The sequence below is a fragment of the Oreochromis niloticus genome, linkage group LG22 (assembly GCF_001858045.2).
Source record: "Oreochromis niloticus isolate F11D_XX linkage group LG22, O_niloticus_UMD_NMBU, whole genome shotgun sequence".
NCBI classification, from domain to species: Eukaryota; Metazoa; Chordata; class Actinopteri; order Cichliformes; family Cichlidae; genus Oreochromis; species Oreochromis niloticus.
The window spans coordinates 608,441-630,208 of record NC_031985.2 but is presented as its reverse complement, the minus strand read 5'-3'; the positions used below and the strand labels follow the sequence as shown (position 1 = coordinate 630,208).

Below are 21,768 nucleotides of genomic sequence, written 5' to 3'. Positions count from 1 at the left end.
ACACACACTCAGAACAGAGAGAGGCAGGATTTTTGCAGTCTATTTCTCATAGTGAGGATTCCTCTCAAACAAATGGCCATAATTTCCTAACCGTAGGGGCTAGAACGGTCATTCTTACACCGTTTTGTTCAGAAGAGATGGGGGAATCTTCAAGTCTTGACAATTTATCATTAAAATATGAATTATTGAAGATAGTTGACTTGTAATGCACCATAACTGAGTAGAGGCAAGCGAAAACTGCCTTGACTTGCCCTCAAACAACGCTTTCTAACTCTAAATCTATTTGGAGTATCGATATCATTCTTTCACCGTAAGAGACAGCAGGCTTTGGTGAACAGTCATGGAAATTTTCAGGTCTCTGTGGAAATCCAAAAAAAAGATATGACGAGAGAAAAAAGTTGTTCATTTCCAGAGTTTGAAATCTGAAGAAATCTGAGCGAAGGACGAATTTCCTACCCTCAAACAAGTCTAACTCATTTCAGAACGGTAATAGGTGAGAAAAAAATTCTTGAATTGTGAGCGTCAGGAGTGTCTGAAGATATACGGGGACAAGCCTCATGTTTTAACTTCGCTTCGTTAAGGAGATATGACGATTCGAATATGCCTCTCATTACAGAAATCAAGCGATGATTTTGAACAAACTCTCCATTGACTTTCTATGGAGAGTTTTCCGACTTTGTGTTGGTCTGAGGAGATTTGCCAAAATTCTATAAATCTCACAACAATGATGGTGACATTTTCTGAAAGCCAGCAAAAATACCTACGTTTTGATGTATAATTTGTGGAAGTTGAGTGAAAATTGAGCAAGTAGCAAGAAGTTGTTCGGACATGAAGAGAAGACTGCGAAACCTACAGTGGCACACTGGAAGCCAAGTGCATAGCAACCATAACAACGCATGTATTTTGTGAAAAATCACAAAAATGAAAATCAAAACTTAAAGAGGGATAAGATGAAAACGGTAACAGATATGAAAAAGCTGAATCATTCATGAATAGCCCAATAATTTGTGAACATTTTAAAATTTGAATGGTTGTTCTAGGCGAAAGTATGAGAATGTAGTTAAGTTTCAAAAACAAGCAAGTTTTAGCAGAATTGTGGAAGTTTCCCATTCATTTCAATGGGACAAATTAAAGGAAAAAAGCTTAATATTTTAAAAAGTATAATAGCATAAAATACCAAAAGTCATAGCCATCATTAGCAGAAATAGCAGAATAGTTTAAAATTTGAACGGTGAAAATCGGCTGAAAATTGTTAAAGTAGTTAAGTGCCAAAAAACGTACAAAAAGTGGCAACTAGAATAATAAAGTATAAAGAATAAAGAGAAACAGGAACTCAATAGTGTGGATGCATAAAGCATCCACACAATAAGAATAATAAATCCGACGAATAGTAATATGTGTGCCTCTTGGCATAGGCACACATAATAAGAATAATAAATCCGACGAATAGTAATATGTGTGCCTCTTTCCATAGGCACACATAATAAGAATAATAAATCCGACGAATAGTAATATGTGTGCCTCTTGGCATAGGCACACATAACAAGGAAACCAAGCCTTTCTTAACAATGGTACTCTTCTGCATCCAAGTACCAAACTCAAATTTGTTATATTGCAGAGTGTCAGAAATGGTCAAATACAAAATGTGTCCTTCCAGCGTAGAATTTGATAATGTAGCCGTGGCCCTGATAACAAAGTATCCGTGTTTAAAGGACCAAGGTTCAGTCACCGGCTATTAAGGATGAAAAGTCAGCCTGAAATACAAAATGGCAAACTAGACTAAGGAACATCGGCTGCCAAAAGCTGACCATTAATTCAGTGAAAGAAGGGCAGCCGAACCACAGACCCCATACCGTGGATTTTTTGTTTTAATGTAGCAGGTAAAACCAAACGTTTTTTGAATGCAGCCTTTCACAGATGACGCCCTTTACCACAAGTACACAAGTTTGATTTATAACGAACCTTTTTGGAAAGTTTGGGTGCATCCTGCTGCTGGGGAGCGGGGGGGGGGAATATTACCGATGACTATTTATTGGCAGGCGCTGAAACAAACAACTTATCATCATGCTTTTCATTCTGACATTTACTCGCTAGTCCCAAAGTTGGATTGTTATCACCATGGATGAAAGCTTAGAGGTGAGTGTTTTTTCAGTTTAATCATTTTATTTATAACCACATTTAAAAACAACACAGGTTGACCAAAGTGCTGTACATACTAAAAAAAAAAGCAGCTCAAACAAAGACAAAGAACAAAACAAAATTCAGTTACAATTAAAAGCTAAAGAGTAAAAATGTGTTTTCAAACTGGTTTTAAAAATGTCAAGAGTTGGAGAGAACCTAATTTCAAGAGGCAGACTGTTCCAAAGTTTAGGCGCAGCAATCGCAAAGGCCCGGTCTCCTCTGTTGTAAAAGTAGCTCAAAAAATAAAGAAAAACTCTTTACCTCACAAAACCAAAATACCTCATCCGAGGATGAAATTGTTTTAATGTGTATGAAATTCTTTGCACGGGTGTTGGTACTTTGCTAGGTTACAAGCATTAAGAAATATTAATATTGATTAGAGGGGTTGTTTTTATGGGTGACGTTTTGTTGACTCCTTATTTTGTGCAAAACAAGGCAGTTTCTCACAGTAATTATCTTTTAGGGTTTGTTTTTCTGTCTATCGAGAGTTTTCTGCTAATGAGAAAACCTGATGTAAAAGTGACTCTAAAAAAAGAAAAGTCTTTCCCACACAAAACCAAAATACCTCATCCGAGGGTGTTTAAATAAAATTATTTGGGACCGAGTTCTGAATATGTGCGAGGTGCTTTTTTTTTTTTTTTTTTTTTTTTTTTTTTTTTAACTCAGTGTTATTTTACACGTACAAGAGTCGGCGGCGTGTATGAAATTCTTTGCATTGATGCTTTGCTAAGTTAAGCAACAGGATAATCAGATAATCTTAAAATCCTAATGCTAGGTTACAGGCATTAGGGTGGTCAGAATATCGGATAATCTTAAAGGTTTTTATTTTATTGCGTATGTAATAAGAAAGCAAAATAAATCCGCTATTGTAAAAAATAACAGCTCTTTACCGAGAAAAATGTTTATCAAGATCTCTGTCATAATATTGATACTAATACTGAAACATTTAAACAGAATTAGATCTTTTTTTTTAAATCGCCTTTTTTTTTTTACTGAAAACAACATATTCAGAATAATTAAGTTAATGATGTTTGCCAACTCATTTTCAAACTCCTTTCCATTAAATCTTGACTAATAAGCATCTGCAACTATATTTTAGATTTTAGATCTTTTTAACAGATTTTATGATGTGAACAATCAACAAATTCAATGAATTCCAGTTTATGGAGAAGAATGAGCTGACACGTCTTCTCTCAGGTTGTCTGTAGAGATAAAAAAAGAAATAAAATAAATGTTAGGATTAATCAAATCCACAAATAACCTATTTACAGTTTCATTAAGATCTAAAATTCTGATTCAATCGAGTATTTACTTCATATGTTTCTGAAGGGAATTAACACATTTGTTTTAATTTTGTTAAATCATTTCATGAAATCTTATTTTGAAAGCATCTTTCTCTTAATATGATTTAAAGTTATACTAAAGCACTTTTTTGGTTCTGTTTAAACAGGAGATTTTACTACAGCCACTATTTTATATAAGTTTTAAAAAGAAAGCTAAAACATGAGACACAAATATGAAGTAACTCACTGTGTGCAGAGCTGTTTGTGGTTTCGGCTTGAGGAAGCATTTGCTCCTTGACTTCACGGTTCTCTGCAGCTGTAGGTCAGAAACACAATGTTAGTCCACATCCTGCTCTCATCTGTCACTTTTACAACAATCGAACACAACAGGAAACAGCCCTGAAAGACTGTTTAGATTAAAGTACAGAAACCCTTTTTAATTTAGTGTGGACAAGAGATTAGAGAAAAGTGACAAAGTTTAACTTACGAGATGGGGGACGTTTGTCTGAAATAAAAAGGAAAAAATACATCATGTTAGTAATTTGTTATAAATGTTAACACAATTTTTTTCATGTATTATTCAAGGCATGAAACATAACTTCATATTTTCATTTTGTAATCTGGACAAAAGCATTAATTTAATTTGTAAAATTAAAAACATAGACACCGGGCTTACTCACTAACATGTTTATAGATATGTTGTGACCTTGCACCCACAATGTGCTTGTGTAAAATTTATAAGTAAAGTGACTGAAGGTAGAGAACGTGCACATTTCTAATGCAGGTAAAGGTGTACCTTAGGATGTGTTTGTTTGGCAGAGTTGATGGTTAAGAAAAGAGAAACAATGTTTGGGTTTCAATAACTGAGTTGGTGGTTATTTTGTTCCTTGACAACCAAACTGTAGCTCAGGTGTAAAAAAACAAATCAAAAACAAAAAACAAAAAAACCACAAAGACAGAAAGAAAAATGATGCAGAAAAAAGTAAATAACAGACAAGAAGAAAAAGTGAAGTAACTGGACAAAAATCTACAAGTGGGATAATGCAGAGAAATGAAGGGGCAAGTTATGAAACACAACAAGCATGATTAATGAATATCGTTGTAATATACTGAGGATTTAAAAGAGTCTGATCATCCTGCTGGCAGAGAAAGTGTTAAAATACTTTAATATGAACCTGAAGACTCAGCTTACACTGCTTTTGGTTGTTACCTGTTTAATCCTGTGTGCATTGTTTGTTTTCTTTTGAAAACTGTTAATAATGACTTCAATTAAGTCATATTACTCTTACTATCATTATTATTGTTTGCACTATGTCATCATTGCTGTTTGCATTATACAAGAAAATCCAGGAAGTTTGTTTCTCACCTGTCCTCTTTTTGTAAATAATGAATGCGATCACAGCGATGGCAGCAAGAACAACCACAGCAACAACAACAGTGATGATCAGGGAGAAGGAATTTCCTGTGGATCACAGAACAAACAAAAGGTGAGAACAAAAAGTTTCCAATCAGATAACATTCATGTACAAAAGCTTTGTTTATGGTCACTACATATTTGTCTCACTAATATTTGTTTTCATTCCAACAATAAAAGTTCTGCCATTAAATTTAATTTCAATACATTGCCAATAAGCTTGAACATAGCAATGTTTCAAAATATACAATTTCCCCCATTTACTATTTAATCTTCTAAAACTGTCCATTAGTCAGATAATCAGTGGCCACACATGAACATGTTTTATATTCATCAATGTTCAGCAAGGAAAAAATGTGGTGGAAAAACACAACTTGGTCTAAACTGATTTAGGCCTTAAAATTATTCTGACAGAAGCCGACAGAAAGAATATCTAAGCAAACTAACTTTCTCATCCAACATGAACCACAGGGCTATTGCAGTAATTCAAGTGTGTGTTTCCCATGTTTATCACTCATCTTATTCTGATTCCAGACTCACCTTCATTGGTCCTGATCTCTGATTTGTCCAGTCTGGTGACGATGTCCTCGTTCACACCAGAGAGCTGAAACACACATCTGTATCTGTGCCAGTCTTCAGGTTTGACTGATGAGACATCCAGGTCAACACTCATCTGGAAGGTCCCGTCATTGTTGGTGAGAATCTCTCCTTTGTCCACACCCTCATGAAGCTCCACTCCATCTTTTTTCCAGACCATCTCGGCTCTGTTAGGATAGAAACCTGTAGCATGGCAGGTGACTGAGGAGGAGGAAGACTTCTGGAGGAGAGACACTGAGGGAAGAACTGGAGAGATATTAAATTTATCATAAGGAGTGAGAAGGATTAGAAATGAGTATATCAGAGCTAAAACTGTGGAAGATGATCTGCTATGACGACCAGGAGCAACTTTAAAAGATTATTATTATTATTATTATTATTATTATTATTATTATTAAAACCATACCAATTTCTTTTGATGTGATGTAGTTTGTTAAATTAAATTAAATTTAAAAAATGTGTCAAAATGCCACGCGAAGTGCAATTATATTAACCCTTTCACACATAGGGGTCACTACAGTGGACAACTATTCAAAGGCTGTTTTCTTGTCAGTGTTGATGGTAAACTTGCACATAAACCACTACATTGGACACTGATGTGTCACTCCATGCCTTGCAGGGTTATAGTTGTTATAGTTGTTACATATATTGTCATACTGTTATAAAATAGTTTTAAAATATATTTAAAAATATTTTTGTTATGTTATAGTTTTTACACAGTGTATATAAATTATTCATTTGTCAAATTCATAATTCAAAATGTTTGTTGTACAACTAAGTGGACATGTAAAAATACTCTTTGAAAATGAAAAGTATATGTTTAAAAAAAAAGAAGTTCAAAAATCTTTTTTTCATGCCTTAAGATGAATAAAAATACTCAAGAAAAAAAAAGCCCTGATTGAGGTTCCTGATTGAGGAATTCATGCATGAAAAGGTTAATTTAATATCATATTAAGTAATAAACTGAGACATATAACTTTTGGTTAACAATCTAATTCTGGTCATAGATTTTACCTGTTTTCATCAGAGAGCTCCTCCCATAGTTCACATACTTCTTCAGCCACTCAGGACAAATCTGGGTGAGGTAGTTCTTATACTGTGTGATCGTAGCTTTGTTACTGTCCCACTTCAACTTTGTGATGACAGCCTGTTGTTTTGCAGCGACCCATGTCTCTGTCTTCAGGTCAAAGCTTATGAAGTCCTCTCCATCATAGCCGTCTTGGCGATATCCATTCACTTCACCTGTGTCATCATCCCATTCACAGCCGTACATCCGTTGGACAATGTGAACACCTGACAGAAAAACAGAGACAAAGACTGCAGTGAACCAGAGAGAGAAGCACTAAAGTCTTATACTGACACAGAGACATGATCAACATATAGAGGATCTACATTTATACCTGCTTTTGTCTCAGTGGAAGATTTTTAAAACCAATCATCATTAACAATGTAGATTTTAGAAAAAGACACTGGGAAAAAACAGAATTCATTTTCTCCCGTTAGCACATCTACGTCCTGCCTGCAGAGATATCAATGCACAGTTTATCTATGCTGTTGTAGGTGGAGCAACTTCCTGTGAGCTGCAGGATCAGACAAACACACTAAGCTGGAGTCCTGAGCAGCCGACACAGATCCTGATTCTAGATTTACTTTCCATCCTCTGAAACTCTGCAGCCGTCATCAGTCCAACAAAATCCTTCATGTGAAAAAACTAAAACCAGACTGTCCTGAGGTTTTTCTAGAGGTGTCTCTGTTTAATATGATCATGTGATGTTAATCTAATCTGGAGTTGTACTTTAATTACTTTAATCTAATTTCAGGCTCCAGCAAATGCTTCATGTCATCATTGATGACTATGCAAGAAATAATTTTTGATAAATCAGTTAATTTCTCCGGCAGCACGGTGGCACAGTGGTTAGCACTGTTGCCGCACCGCAAGAAGGTCCTGAGTTCAATTCCACCATCAGGCCGGGGTCTTTCTGTGTGGAGTTTGCATGTTCCCCCCGTGTTTGCGTGGGTTCCCTCCGGGTACTCCGGCTTCCTCCCACCATCCAAAGACATGCAACTTGTGGGGATAGGTTAATTGGATAATCCAAATTGCCACTAGGTGTGAATGTGTGAGTGAATGTGAGCGCGAATGGTTGTCTGTCCCTGTGTGTTGGCCCTGCGACAGACTGGCGACCTGTCCAGGGTGTACCCCGCCTCTCGCCCTATGACAGCTAGGATAGGCTCCAGCGCCCCCCGTGACCCTGAAAAGGATAAGCGGAAGCGAATGGATGGATGGATGGACGGTTAATTTCTTGTGCTGTGACCTGACAAAAAGGTGAAAAAGGTTCCCCTAAGATTTTACAACCATGTTGTCATTTTTATTACATTTACTAAGAGCAGAGGACTCAAACAATAATTCAGACCTTGAATTTGACTCCATGCTGGGAAACTTTTGGTGTTTTTCAGCGCTGTGACCAGATCAGATTTTGCACTAAAAATATTAAAACATTCACGTTAATGATATTATTGGATGTGTAGCACAGAGATCTGTGAGCGTCTTTGAGTAGGAACCTGAGCGCTGCTGATGCTGTGATGAGAGCAGACAGTCTACAGGTGAGAGCGACACGAGGAGTCATTCCTGCTTTTATAACATTGTTACTCTCAAAGCCACGAGAAACGCCTCGGTGCATCATCACAGGTATTTTCTTTATATGAACATGTGGAGTTACACACCCTCTAGGTTCAAATTCCACACTTTTCCAGCCCGTTTGGTTAATAAATTATATTAAAATTGCTAATCAATAAATCAGGACGCCGTGAATGTCCATGAAAATCTCGCAAAAACACCTCCTTATAGGCGGCAACAAAGTGAATGTGGGATGAGCTGGTGTTGTCTGCACTCCTTTGATTGGAGTGTAGATTAAGTGGAGGAGAAACATGGGGAGGCCCTGCAGGAGTCAAGAAAACGCTCTCAGCTGTCACTGATAAAGGTGGGCGGATCGATACAAATATCGATAGTATTGATACCAACACTAGTATTGGTTACGGATCAATAATAGCATGACTGGATTGATACTTTGGTTTTATCCTTCAAGTTCAGTATGTAGCCCGCTGAACTGTGTTAATTGTTTCTGTAGTGGGGATTCCCTTTGTCCAACCAAACATCCTACAGCTTAAAATTCACAAGCCACTGCTGCACTGTGGTAATGTTTTGTACGCAGGCAAAAGAAGTCCAATTATCAAACTCGAAAGTTGCATTTTATTGTTTATTTTTCCAGTTTGGAAAGCAATAACAAAGATCCATCTTTGTTCCTACCCGCTGCTTCTCCTGCTCTGGTAAAACACCATAGGCCCACCCCAGTGCATTCTGGTCCTATACCAGTCCCTTTACTTATATATATATATAAAAAAGACCTTACAATTCTTCCTGGCTGACTTAGCAAGATAAACAACAAAACGAAACAAAATGGAGTAAATATTAACCTACAAATAAACTTGTAAATAACCCAAAATATAAACAAACCAACAACAAACCCCAACAAATTTCGGAATAACAAAAGTAAAGAATAAATAGCTCCAACAATTTCTTTGGAAAAATAAACCTCAAACATGCACTATGAAAAATGTCCAAACCTTTTTGTGTGCTTTAGAGACAGAATTTACATCACAGGTCTCCAAAAAACTGAGTTTCAAAAAGCATGAAAAGCTGAAAAGTGTGTCTTGTTGTGTCAACTAATTATTGTGGAAAGTAACAATCGCAGTGATATAGTGGTCATGGCTCACTGCTCTCCCCCAATTAGCTGCCTGAATAACTTAAAATTATTGGAGCTGATATCGACAATACCGCCCCTGTTGAAAGTGTGAATGTTGAATGTTTTTGTTGAAATGTCCAGGCAAGTATATACATGTTAAATGACAAGATATACGTGTTCAAATAGCGTCAATTAACTCACAACTATATGATAATTCTTCATAACTAAACAATAAGAACAAGTAGTCTGATGACCTGTGATCATTATGAAGCTAAAATTTGAAATACAATAACACGTTAAGTTTTTGTACAAAGTATCAGTACTGTTGATATCGCCCTGAATATTACTTCGGGAAAGGAAATAAGTGGTATCGCACATCACTGAGCGCCGGAAAAAGCAAGCTCAGTGACCCGCCCAGAACGCTGTTATTTTCCGCCGCTCGTAAATGTTGCGTAGATGAGTGACCAAAGCTGTGTTTAATGACCAAAACAACCCGTGGGTTTTTTCACCGCTCATAGGGAGGCTTTCTGGAAGGGTTCTTGCTGAATTTTACGGCTTCCTGATTTAACGACACCACCTTAATAATCAGCCTTCAGCCAGTTTATGGGAAAAGTGAGACATTTTAACACTTTACTTTCCTTGATTATATTTTCAGATTGTTGTTTATTAGCAGAAAAAAACAAAAAACAAAAAAAAACACATTAAATTTTAAATCGGGGACCAAAAATATTAAACATAGACTGAAACTCATATTTACTGTCTTATTTTTAAATAGGACAAAAGTCAGAGTAAAATTTAGAGAAACTGTTAACTGTTAAACGTCTGTCTGTTAGTTTGTGTTTCTTATTTTTGGTCTATCTACTTCTCACCAAACTGTTGTACTATTGAAGTAAAACTAAAAGTTAAATATTTATTTATTTTCCACAGAGTAGCTTTAAGTTCGTCACCGATTTATTTATGGAACCTCTGCTAATGAAAGATAATCCTGAAAACATTTCCTCATGAAAACGGGCTGAATGTCTGTTTCATTTTCACAATGGTTGATGCATTTAGTTAAATTCATTCATAAAGAGGCCGTGGACAGTGAACGGGTCATTGAGCTGTCTCTACTTTCAGCCTGTTACAAAGTCAACCCTGTTTGATTCTACTTTTTGTATTAAATATAACATCATTATTATTATTATTATTATTATTATTATTATTATGTGTTTAATGGAATCTGGAAAAACTGCTGTCAAAACTGTGACATCACAGCACATTTAACATCTCAGCTAGATGATAAATTATTTCATCCTAAGATGCTGTTGATGGTGTCTGACATATTTTCTTTTTCTATAATTTATTACAATATGTGATTATTTGTGGCCCTGCGACAGGCTGGCGACCTGTCCAGGGTGTACCCCGCCTCTCGCCCTATGACAGCTGGGATAGGCTCCAGCGCCCCCCGCGACCCTGGAAAGGATAAGCGGAAGCGAATGGATGGATGGATGGATTATTTGTGAGGGTCGTCTGAACTGAGACACGGAGCGACTTCCTGTGAGCCAATAAGATGGATCAGCAAACTCAGATCCTGATCCTGGGTTTAAGTTTCCATCCTCTGAAACTCTGCAGCCTCTTATCGTTCTAAAAGAAAATCGTCTAACTGCGGGAAAACTACACACCAGACTGTCCTGAGGTCTTTCTAGAAGCTTCCACTGAAGGAGAGTTCCAGTCCAGGATTGTTTTTATTAAAAGTCAAATATTAGTTCACAATAATTGTAAAACAAATACATCTCAGACTGATTATTTAGATCCTGCTGATTTTCTGGAGATTAATTTCTGAATAATCGATTATTAAGAAATTGTGGCAAAAACAACCATCAAGGTTTCAGAGGCAAAAAAATCCTAAATATAAACAGAAAACTTCAAATATCATGAATTTATCTTTATTATTTGATTATTGTACTGTAGTTCTACATTCATTATGAATTATTATGTTAATAATTTTAATCTGTAATCTGAATGAAACATTTAATATGTGTGCAAACCTGTTTACTATTGTAAACAAAACACACTGAAAACATTAACAGCAAATATCAGTAAAAAATGAAACATGAACAAACCTCCAGTTTGGTTGAAGCGCTGCTTTGCAGTGTCAATGTTGGCTTTGAAAGACTGCTGGGAACCCCAACAGTTTGCAGTCTCTCTCTCCCAGTACTGCTGATCTGTGTTCCTGGCAATCCAGTCCTGTTTGGGCACAGCTTTCTCCGTGTTGCTGTCATAATAATCAATCTGAACATCATCAACCATCCCAACAACCACAAACTCTGGGAAGTTTGGGACTTGAGAGGATCCAGTAAGGAAATACTTCAGAGAGTGGGTCACTGTAAGAAACAGTTAATGTTGTGAGATCTCAGGAACACAGATTTATAAATTATTTTATTTTTTAAATAACACAATAAGAAAAACGACAGCACATTAAGGACATCCTGTAATAATCCTGCTGTCCTTTCAATAAACACAAAATAGATTTATGAATAGATATTCAGTGTTTAATTTTTTTGATCCTCTTTTCTTCAAAACTTCAAATTCTAGTTTGAACCTGATTATTCACAGAAAGTTTTAAAACTGTTGTTTATCCTTCAGTTTGGTTTAATTCAGTTTTCATGATTGATGGTTTGAACTCATTATAGGTTTTAATTTAACTATATTTTTATTTTGTTTTCATTGTTAAACAAAATACATATTATTTTTAATCTGTTTTGCTTTTTTTACGCAGCGTGACTTCTAAAGTGAGTTGTTCTCCTTTGCATTTCAATTTTTGACATTTCAAATTATATGCAATTGATTGAAGCATATCGATGCTTCTTCTTTGTTTATATTATTTTTATAGATTTTTTAAGCTTAAAATTGTTACAGAAAGTTTTACTTCCAATATCTTTGATCAATAATATTATCAATAAAACCAAAGCTAACGTTAGGTAACTATTATTTGGGGAATATTATTTTAGCAATCGTTATTATATCTTTTATTCTTTATTCAGGTTTTCAGGTGAGTTTTCAGTTATCAAAAGTCAACAATATTTGTGTTAGTTTAAAACGCGTCTCATTAGCGCTCCCTGGTGGAGATTGTTTATAAATTGCAAAACTTTTCTGGTATTTCTCACCTGCAGCTTCTTATTGATCATTCAGCAGTGATACAAAAAATTAGTTCATGATGGTATGTGTAGTGTACTCGCACTTTACATACATAAACTATCTGATATTATTAAGTAATAATGATATAATTTGCATCTCAATTCAGTTCAATTGAATTCTATTTGATTTTATTTATACACCTCACAACAAAAGTCACCTCATTGCGCTGTTAATTAAGCAATAACACCAGAAAAACAGTGAATTTCATATCCGGGTGTAACTACTCGTTAGTTACGATATGTGTGCGCATGTTTGTCAAACAGAAAATATTCACAAGCATAACACTGGTGAATAATACTGAAGACAATACAAAGCAGGAGTCTTTTAACTTTTAATAGACTACATCAAATGACATGTGGCTCTTCATATACTGAACAAATAATTTTTAAATAATAGTAAAATAAAAATAATATTTATAAAGATACTTAAATGAACTTTAGTTAACTTTGATGAGCAGCTGTTGTGTGAAAATGTTTTAAACCCTCATGAAAATTAAAATGGTACTTAGTTTTTAAAATAAACGTTTTAATTATTGTCACCAGATTATCATCAGACCTCCTTACTGATGTTTTATTTGTTGGACTGTTTGGAGAGACAGCAGTGTCACAACGCTTAAAAATGCGTCACGAACGGTTTAAACCCGGAAATCATCAAATAGTTTGGGTCATAAGTCGCCTTGTTTTAATCTTTGCCTTCATCTAAACTTTAATGTTTATTATTAGGTATTGAAAAGATAAACAGACGATTTAATTACCTGTATAATTTAATCGATTGTTTCTAAACATTGACATTATCTACACTGTAAAAAAAACAAAAAGTAATATAAAAGTATCTTACTGTATATTTTACAGTTTTGTACTGTTTTTCTGGAATATCATTAAATTTACATAAGTAGGCTGTAATTTTACATGTCAAATGTAAAATAACATAACTTCACTGTAAATGTAATTGTTTTTTAAATATATTTTTTTGTACATATGCATATTTAGATTGTAAAAATACATTCAGAAATGTATCATAATTTCACAAATATTTGTCTGTTATTTAAGAGATTGATCTGTTAAATTAAAATGTAATACTATGGAAAAATATATAAAATGGTCGAAAATTTATGAGAATAATTAATAATTAAAGGAGTATTTGAATTATAATTTTGCTGAAAATTTCATGTCATCTAGGTCTGTTTCAATAATTCAGAGGTAACAAGTGAAAATATAATTAATAGGAATAAAAACAAAAAAAAAACATATAAAACACTGCACGGCCACGCTGTGCTAATTTAATATTTAAAAAAATAAATGTAGAGGTAGGAATTGCAATTAATATAAATCTCAAAGTATTCACAACATTCCTGAACAGAAATAGGCCTCTGCACCTGGGGTGAGGGCGTGGCCATGAAAACAATGTGACATGCCATTGGATGTTGGGACACATAATAAGCATCGGCCAATGAATGTGAACTAACAACCACAAGGTCGCGGGTATGGCTGTGGAAAGTAGTGATGGTAAACTTGATTCTTTTTACTGAATCGAGTTTGAATGAATCACTCACCAAAGTGAATCGGGTTTTTTGAGTCATTTGAGTCACTGAGTCAGTTGACCAGAGTGCAAAAAATGTACATTTTCACTCAAACTTAATTTGTTTCTCTTGTCATGTATATCCTACTGCTAAGATGAGTGATTGAAAAAGAAAAACAACTATTTTTATGGAGCAAAAAAGAGCAAAAAAATTCTAAAGAGAACATTTATTTTATTTATTTTTATTTTATTTTAGTAGTATTTTCCTCAAATGTTTCAAATATATATTTTCCCATCTAAATGTCCACTGAGCTGTGAGCCAGGGGGCGGTAATGTGCCTTAACATTGGTTGCCAACCAAGAAGAAGAAGAAGCTGCAAGCCAGGAGGGAGGGGGTGAGTGAGTCCTGAGTGATTCGCTTACGCTACGATTCAGCACAGAAAATGAGGGGGTGAGTAGCTCAAATGTGCTGTTAGCATGTTAGCAGAGCGATGCTACTGTGAACCGAGGAGCTATTGTCTTGATGTGAGCTTCTACTCAGGGTTTTTTCTTCCAGTTCAGAGCAGAAATGTTTTTGTAAAGAAACTGGCTGTTGTTTTTTTCCCCACAGTTTTAATTATAAGCTAGATATATTTCTACTAATGAAATTAGTTTGCTAAGAGCAACAGGGACGAGTCAGTGAGTCAGTTGGGCTTGTGAATCATGATTCACGAGTCAGTAAAGTTTCTCCAGTATTGAACGATTCGTTCATGATTCGCGCATCACTAATGGAAAGCGCGCTGGAAGAGAGAGGTTGGTGAAAGATCATCCATGCAGTGCTGCAAGGCAAGTATATCAAACTCAGCTTAGTAGATTTAACTTGGAATTGCTTGACCACTATGGCTCCTAGTTTACTGAGACGGTAAAAGGCATGGAATCCCTAGCTATGAAGGCAAAGGACGTCGTCTGTCAGTATAAGGTGCAGTTAGTGGCTGGTCTAGCTGTATACTATCTTGCTGGCTAGCAGAGTTGTTGTTCGCTAATTTGTTAGCTGCCAGCTTTCTGTGACCGTGTAAACACAGCAGTTGCTACGCGGATAGTTTCTACACTGCTGGTATTAGCAGTGTAGTGTAAGCCAAGTATTTCCTTCTATTTTGTGGAAAGGAAGTAGGGCTAAAGCAGCTGAGGCGAATTATTTGACTACATTTAAACGTGCATTGCATACATGTATTTGGATTTTGGCAGGTTTCATGATTCATAAGGTTTTGTTTCTTCCCCTGCAGATTAGTAGCGTGAGTTCTCAAATTTATTCAGTAAGCTGTAAAGGTGAGTATTGTGCTGCATTTAAGGATGTCAAAAGATTACACCTGTCACAGTTGTGGTGCTTTAATGTAAATGTTTGGGCACCCATGGTCAACATTTCAGTTCATGTGAACAGTTAAGCAAGTAGAAGATGAAATAATCTCCAAATGGCTTAAAGTTATAGATGACATTTAATTTTAAATAAAATCATTTTCATATTTTTTTAAACAGAAAAGGAAAAGACCCACAGCAAAAGTTTGGACACCTTGTAGTTGACCGTAGGGCCCAAACTGCATGCCAGTGTATGTAATTGATATACATCAGTTGTAACATTGCAGTTAGTTGTTTGAGTCATTTGTGGACTTGTTTTTTTGTCCCCTTGTCTCTTGTTCATGTACACAACAGGAAACTCTACTTTGGCAGCCGAGCACTTCATGTTATCTGTGGACCAGGCAATTGTGAATGGCCATATCACTATCTTCAGCGACGCACTTATCCTGATGTTTGGCTCTTACTACTGCACGAACATTTCTTATCCAGTAGCCCAGGCAGCAACCTTGGAATTCTTGCAACGGTAAGGCGGCACCAGTCAATTTTATGCATTGAGACATAAGAATGATGAGACAGTGAAATCTAAAGTTATGCAATCCAAATCAAATCATCAGCTCTCCTTTCATTTGCAGCTAAAACACATAAGAATGAGCAATGCTTGAGTGTTGAGATGATTTGTAGATTGATAAATCAACAAATAACTAATATTTGCGTTTCAGATGGCTGTCTCTTAAATATCCTTGATTCATGCTCATGTCAAGTTATAGAAAGAGACCTTTGAGTAGTAGATGTTCACAGATGTTTCACTACCCTGAAACAGCATTTGCAATAGACTCACAGGTTAACCAAACATCTTTGCATCACCCCTCTGTTCCACAATGACCTGTATGTCCAAACACGCACTCAAAAGCAAGCTCAATCTACACTTAGATTCATTGCAAATGTAAAAAAACACATACAGTCCAGTCCTCAGTTTCTTAATGAAGTTGTTGTTTTTCATTCGACAGATGCCTTAAGATAAACCCCGACAAGGGATCCAAAGTGGAGTGGAACACGTCTAAGAAAAACCTTGCAGTCAATCCAAAGGTTCTGACGTTGATCGCCAAAATTGCGGACTGTGAGTGGAGAGCATAAAAAGTTCTTATTTTTATCCTGAGGATAACATAATCTGTTGTTCAGTAACACTGGTCTCCGGTTCATGGTCAATGTCAACAGCACGGGTGGCCTGCTTGATAGGGGAGAAGTGAAATATAGGCTGCAAATCCTATTCACATTTAGCTAGCATTAGTGCTAGCCAGTTGGTATGTTACTGTCTGCTGACAGGCTCTCTGTCACTCTGTCCTGCTTTAGGTGTAGCATTGTCTTAAGTATTATCTTCATCTCAGTTCATTGTAATAGGCTATACATTGACACTTATGGTGCTTGCTCTGCAAACACAGTCCCATTTGTTCAGTTATTTTGGTAAAAGTTTGTGTTAAAGTGACAACTTACAACATATCAATACTTATCAGTTAAGTATAATCAGCATAACAATGAGGCTTTTGTTTTACTCGAGTTGTTCTTTGCATATGATTACTTTGCAAATTTCTCCAAGGGAACCCAAATGGCCTGCAGCAGCCCTGAATGTGAGACTTTCAGAAAGCTAGAGCTACTTCTAAACCTGCAGGTTATGTGCCTCAAATATACCCCTTTTCGTTGCTCCAGATGTGGGGAGGCAGATGAACGTTCGAGGTGGCATCGTCCCCTTCTTTTGTGCTCAAATGTGCGTTTGCATTACATTCTTTTTTCTACGTACCTTTGTTTATGCATAAGTGGTAGTTGTTCTTGGATTGTTCCAGGAAGGCTTATCTGTTTGTCAATAAAATCCATGTTAATGATTGAAACAATGTCTCATGTGTTATAAGTAAAATAAACGTCTACAAACTGCTCATACACAACATATGATCAAGAATTAACATAATCTTGATTTCATTATAATCAGGGGTTTTGTTTAATAAGGGTTCTTTGGGTGTTTTGTGACAGATAAAACCCACAATCTTACAGGGAGCACACTTAATTCAAACTGAAAGTCCAGTAAATATTCAGGAAATTTATGTTAAATTACACTTCAAATCTAAATTTACATGTGATATTATGTCAAATTAACAGTGAATTGTAATTTTAAAGCCAATATCTAGTTTTTTGACATGTTTTGAAAGATAAATTATTTTGTGCTGCATAATGTAGTATTACATCAAATATAATTGAATATACAACTTTTTTTTTTTTACATCAAATAATGTTATTTAACCCAACTGTTAACTGTATATTTCTGTAAATTTAAGCATTATTATTCATATTGCCACATTCATTGACCTTGTTTATAGGTAATTTCATTGTTTAATCACATTAAACTGTTCCTAATTTAATGTTTAAAAGCACTTGAAAAAGGCAAAATCCCATTTAAAATTAGGGCAACAAATTGTATTTTCCTTACTGAAAATAACCGTATTTTTATGAGAAAGTTATTTTCTGTTATTTTACGGTAGTATTTTGGCGCCCCAGCTGCCAGAATATTACTGTTTTTTTAGGATTTGGTTTTTTTCCTATTTATAGATAATTTCATTGTTTAATCACATTAAAATGTTCCTAATTTAATGTTTAAAAGCACTTGAAAAAGGCAAAATCTCATGTAAAATTAGGGCAACAAATTGTATTTTCATTACTGAAAATAACCGTATTTTTATGAGGAAGTTATTTTCTGTTATTTTACGGTATTATTTTGGCGCCCCAGCTGCCGGAATATTACTGTTTTTTTAAGATGTTTTTTTTAACAGTGTACTAGGATCCATTACAACTAAATGTTTAGCGTATTTCTGGGGAGCAAACAGTCCGTCCATTTGTCTTTCAAATTACATAAATCTGACATATAAAAAGACAGAAATATAACAGTCAAACTGACCTGCTGCTGCCCCCTGTATTCCCAGAAGAAAGAAGATGAAGGCCTTCATCTTCTTTCTTCTTTCTTCATCTTCTACATTGTGACCATAAACAGCCAAACCTTTAACAGACTTTATTTGCTTGTCCAGAAAAAGCTAAAGCTAAAATGGAGAACCAGGAGAAACGTCACCATTAGCCTCGATCAGAGCCAATAGGGATTTACTCTGAGAGTAAACGTCGTTTAAATCTGGGGTAAACCTTTAGGGTTATCAACGAAACTGAAAGTAAAATATCTTCATATGAACCAGTTTATCACGAAGGGAAGGTTAGTTTCATCTGGTCTTTATAAATTTTTATGTTATGACAGGTGTAGTTCATGTTATGTTGGGTATACACTGTATAATTTATTTTCTATTCAGGGGATAAAACCTTGTTAAGTTTCTCAGTGGAGTGATTTGTATTAATTTTAAACGCATACACTGTAAAAAATCAAACTTGCAATTGCTGAGCTTACAGTCATTTCTTTCACAATTTAACAATAAAAGCTGTTGCCCCATAAACTCAAATACATTAAGGGTTTCAACTAATCCTTTAACGTTTTGGAGCAAAAGTTGGTCTCAGATGAAATTTATTGCTGGCAAAATGAATGAATTCAAGTTTTACATGAGTTGAAGCTGTTGGCGCCTTTCTGTGCCTGAGCACGCATGCGCATCTCATATTTTTGGATACTACGGGGTCTACTTTGCACTTTTGCAAGGACTGAAAGCCACCTGGCCGTCTGCCTTAATGCGAACACGAGGCTTTTTACACCAGGAGCTGGATGCTAGTGATGGGATTTCCAGCTCTTTTTAGAGAACTGACTCTTTCGGCTCGGCTCACTAAAAAGAGCCGGCTCTTTCGGCTCCGAACCGGCTCCTCAGGTTGTTTTGTTGCTTTAATTAATTTATTATTAACAATAATATAAAATTATGCATAAAAGGAATTACTAATGTAAAAAAAAGTGGTTTTATTTATATATGTTTATATATAAATATATGCGGTGGCCCCTAGAGACAAAGCACGTGCAAACTCCAAAACACATTTCTAGCGTTAACTGAACTTCCAAAACAGAACTACCTAGATCACTTAAATTACACAATTGAAAGCATATGTGTATTGTTTGTGTATTTATACACAAGCACTTGTAAATATTCAAATAATTTACCTTTTACTACCACACACCAAATCCGGTCGTTGGTACTTCCTGGCTTGTGTAGCCACTACACTGCGACTAGCATCCTGGAGCACTTCTGTTATCTTTTGTACGTGTTTTGGAGTTTTTATGTGTTTTGGAGTTTTTACGTGTTTTGGAGTTTGTACGTGCTTTGTCTCTAGGGGCCACCGTAAATATACTTTTATTTATTCACTCCACATAAAATGTAAGAAATAAATCATATAATACAAAAACCAACTATTTATATTTCAGCTTTTAACTATTTAAATTTTCAGCTTTTTCCTTTTAGACAAATTTATAGTGAAACAACACAAAACACTGCAAACCACAACACAATTAAATATAAATTAAAATATGAAAACAAAGATGCACATTCTCTGTCCTATGGGCCTGCAACTTTCTGAATCCTTTATCATCCGCAACTGAAAATAGTTGTGGATGATCACTATACCTTTCAAATGTGATGTTGTTGTCCCTGACTCTCTTTCTCTCTCTCTCTCCCTCCCGCTCTGTTCCTGTGCTACTGCGAGTGTAACTCCCGCCCCTCCCCCCTCTGCCCAGCGCAAAGCACAAGGCTCACGTGCAGAGTGAAGTGGAAAAAAAGTGCGAGAGAGAGGGTGAGAGAAAGAAAAAAATAATCCACGGCTCCCAATAAGGAGCCGGTATTCTGAGAAACCATCCTACTTTGACAAATCGTCCTACCCGTATTATGATTTTACGGTGACTTGTGACTAAACCTAACCCTACCCTTAACCATAACCATAACCATAACCTTAAGAAGTATTCCGGATGGGTGACAGAAAAATAAGTTAATTTGGGTTTGGTGCTGTGCACATGCGCGGCATCTACGCAGAAACCTCGGGTAGGATGTTTTTTGAGGTAGGATGGATTACCAGAACACCGGCTCCTCGTCAGCCCGGGCTAGTAATCAGGTCATGACAAGTAAGCTCTCCAATTCTCACCCTCTTCCCTCGTATTATCCTTGCTTTTGCTTCCCCGTACACTGACACTAATCTCTACGCTCCTTTTTCCGTAGACCGTTCGAGCACTTCCTCACGGCGCCAGAATTGTGTTGCTTGTGTCACTGTAAGTATAACCCCCTGCACTGAGTCCAAAACATGTCTGTGTGTTCTGCTCCCGTGGTCCACCCGCATCGTTTCATAGCAAAGAGAAGAGTTCGGACTGTGATCTAAATGACAAATTTTCAATGTACTGCAAAAACAAACAAAAAAACATTAACAGCATGTGTCAGTAAAAACATCAACAAACCTCCAGTTTGGTTGAAGCGCTTCTTTAAATTATTAATGGAGGAAAAACCGCAGTGTTCCTCTCCCAGTACTGTGTATCTGCTGCATCGTTCATCCACTGCTGTTTGGGTTCAGCTCTCCTGGTGCTGCTGTCATAACGAATCATCTGAACTTCATCAATTATCCCTGTGGACCCGGCTCTGGGGACTCGGGGTCCGTGAGCAGTGTGGGCTATTATTATTATTATTATTATTATTATTATTATTATTATTATTATTATTATTATTATTATTTGGTGTGTGTGTCATCTGCACTGCTACTGTTCTGTCCACATTTGTATGTAGGCAGTTGTGTGCGTGTGTGTGTGTGCATGTGTTTTCTGTGGCCAAGTCACAGGCACCTTCAGGCCTGGTGGGTGTGGCCCTGCTAGGGGACTGGCCACACCCAAAGTCCTTGCCACACACCTGCTGCTGATCTGGGCTCGTCGGGGGAGCTATTTAGGAGAGCGATGGAGTTTCCACCGATGCGGGATTATTGCGTTAGACTTCACGTCAGTCTTCTAGTTTAGTTTAAAAGTCAGTGAATGTATGCCTGCTGGGATTAAGTGTTTTAACGGCTGTCTCTATTGTTTTCCTCAGGAGGAGTGTGGAACGAGAGAGAGCAGTGAGCACGGGGAGTGCAGAGACACAGGAGCAGAGAGCACTAAACAGGGACTTTTTGGGAAGAAGACACGACACAGGAGTAAAGGGGGAGCACGGGGATTTATTGTCATTTTCGCACTGTAAATAAACGCACCACTTGCAGTGAAGAGTCCAGCGTTCTGGGTCCTCCTTTCCCCCACATCCCCACGGCTTGCCCTGGCAAACTGTGACAATCCCAACAACCTAAAACTCTGGGAAGTCTGGGACTTGAGAAGACGCAGTAAAGAAATATTTCAAAGAGTGGTCCTCCCAAAATGTACGGCAATATGTCTGTGAAGGTTCTCAGTCATCCAGGTCATCGTAGTCAAAGGAGCTTGCAAAGAAAAGCGTCTGGACTTCTTTAAGTTGCTTGAAGACATTTCACCTCTCATCCGAGAAGCTTCTCGGATGAGAGGTGAAATGTCTTCAAGCAACTTAAAGAAGTCCAGACGCTTTTCTTTGCAAGCT

The 21,768-nt window shown here is 36.4% G+C and overlaps 2 protein-coding genes across 4 annotated transcripts; one reads left to right on the top strand and one right to left on the bottom strand.

Moving 5' to 3' along the window:
* Positions 1-2,333: 2,333 nt before the first annotated feature.
* Positions 2,334-18,337, bottom strand: LOC100702327 (class I histocompatibility antigen, F10 alpha chain). The gene is made up of 8 exons (XM_019355577.2): positions 18,183-18,337; positions 11,318-11,578; positions 6,490-6,768; positions 5,419-5,721; positions 4,831-4,926; positions 3,952-3,969; positions 3,712-3,780; positions 2,334-3,383 (listed from the first exon to the last, which is right to left on the bottom strand). The coding sequence occupies exons 1-8, from the start codon at positions 18,229-18,231 to the stop codon at positions 3,343-3,345; spliced, it is 1,116 nt and encodes a 371-aa protein (XP_019211122.1). The 5' UTR covers positions 18,232-18,337; the 3' UTR covers positions 2,334-3,342.
* LOC112843599 (uncharacterized) lies at positions 14,569-21,428 on the top strand. Of its 3 annotated transcripts, XR_003216048.1 has the most exons (7): positions 14,569-14,734; positions 15,172-15,214; positions 15,596-15,764; positions 16,249-16,358; positions 20,410-20,459; positions 20,756-21,170; positions 21,259-21,398. XR_003216048.1 is itself a non-coding variant. In XM_025902606.1 (6 exons), exons 1-6 carry the CDS (start codon positions 14,820-14,822, stop codon positions 21,403-21,405), a joined length of 567 nt encoding a protein of 188 aa, XP_025758391.1. In that variant the 5' UTR covers positions 14,753-14,819; the 3' UTR covers positions 21,406-21,428. The 3 variants fall into 3 exon arrangements, 2 of the variants coding, with proteins under 2 accessions (XP_025758392.1, XP_025758391.1); XM_025902606.1 differs by lacking the exons at positions 14,569-14,734; positions 20,756-21,170 and adding an exon at positions 14,753-14,867 and having other exon boundaries at positions 21,259-21,428; XM_025902607.1 differs by lacking the exons at positions 14,569-14,734; positions 20,410-20,459; positions 20,756-21,170; positions 21,259-21,398 and adding exons at positions 14,752-14,867; positions 16,946-17,124.
* Positions 21,429-21,768: the final 340 nt, after the last annotated feature.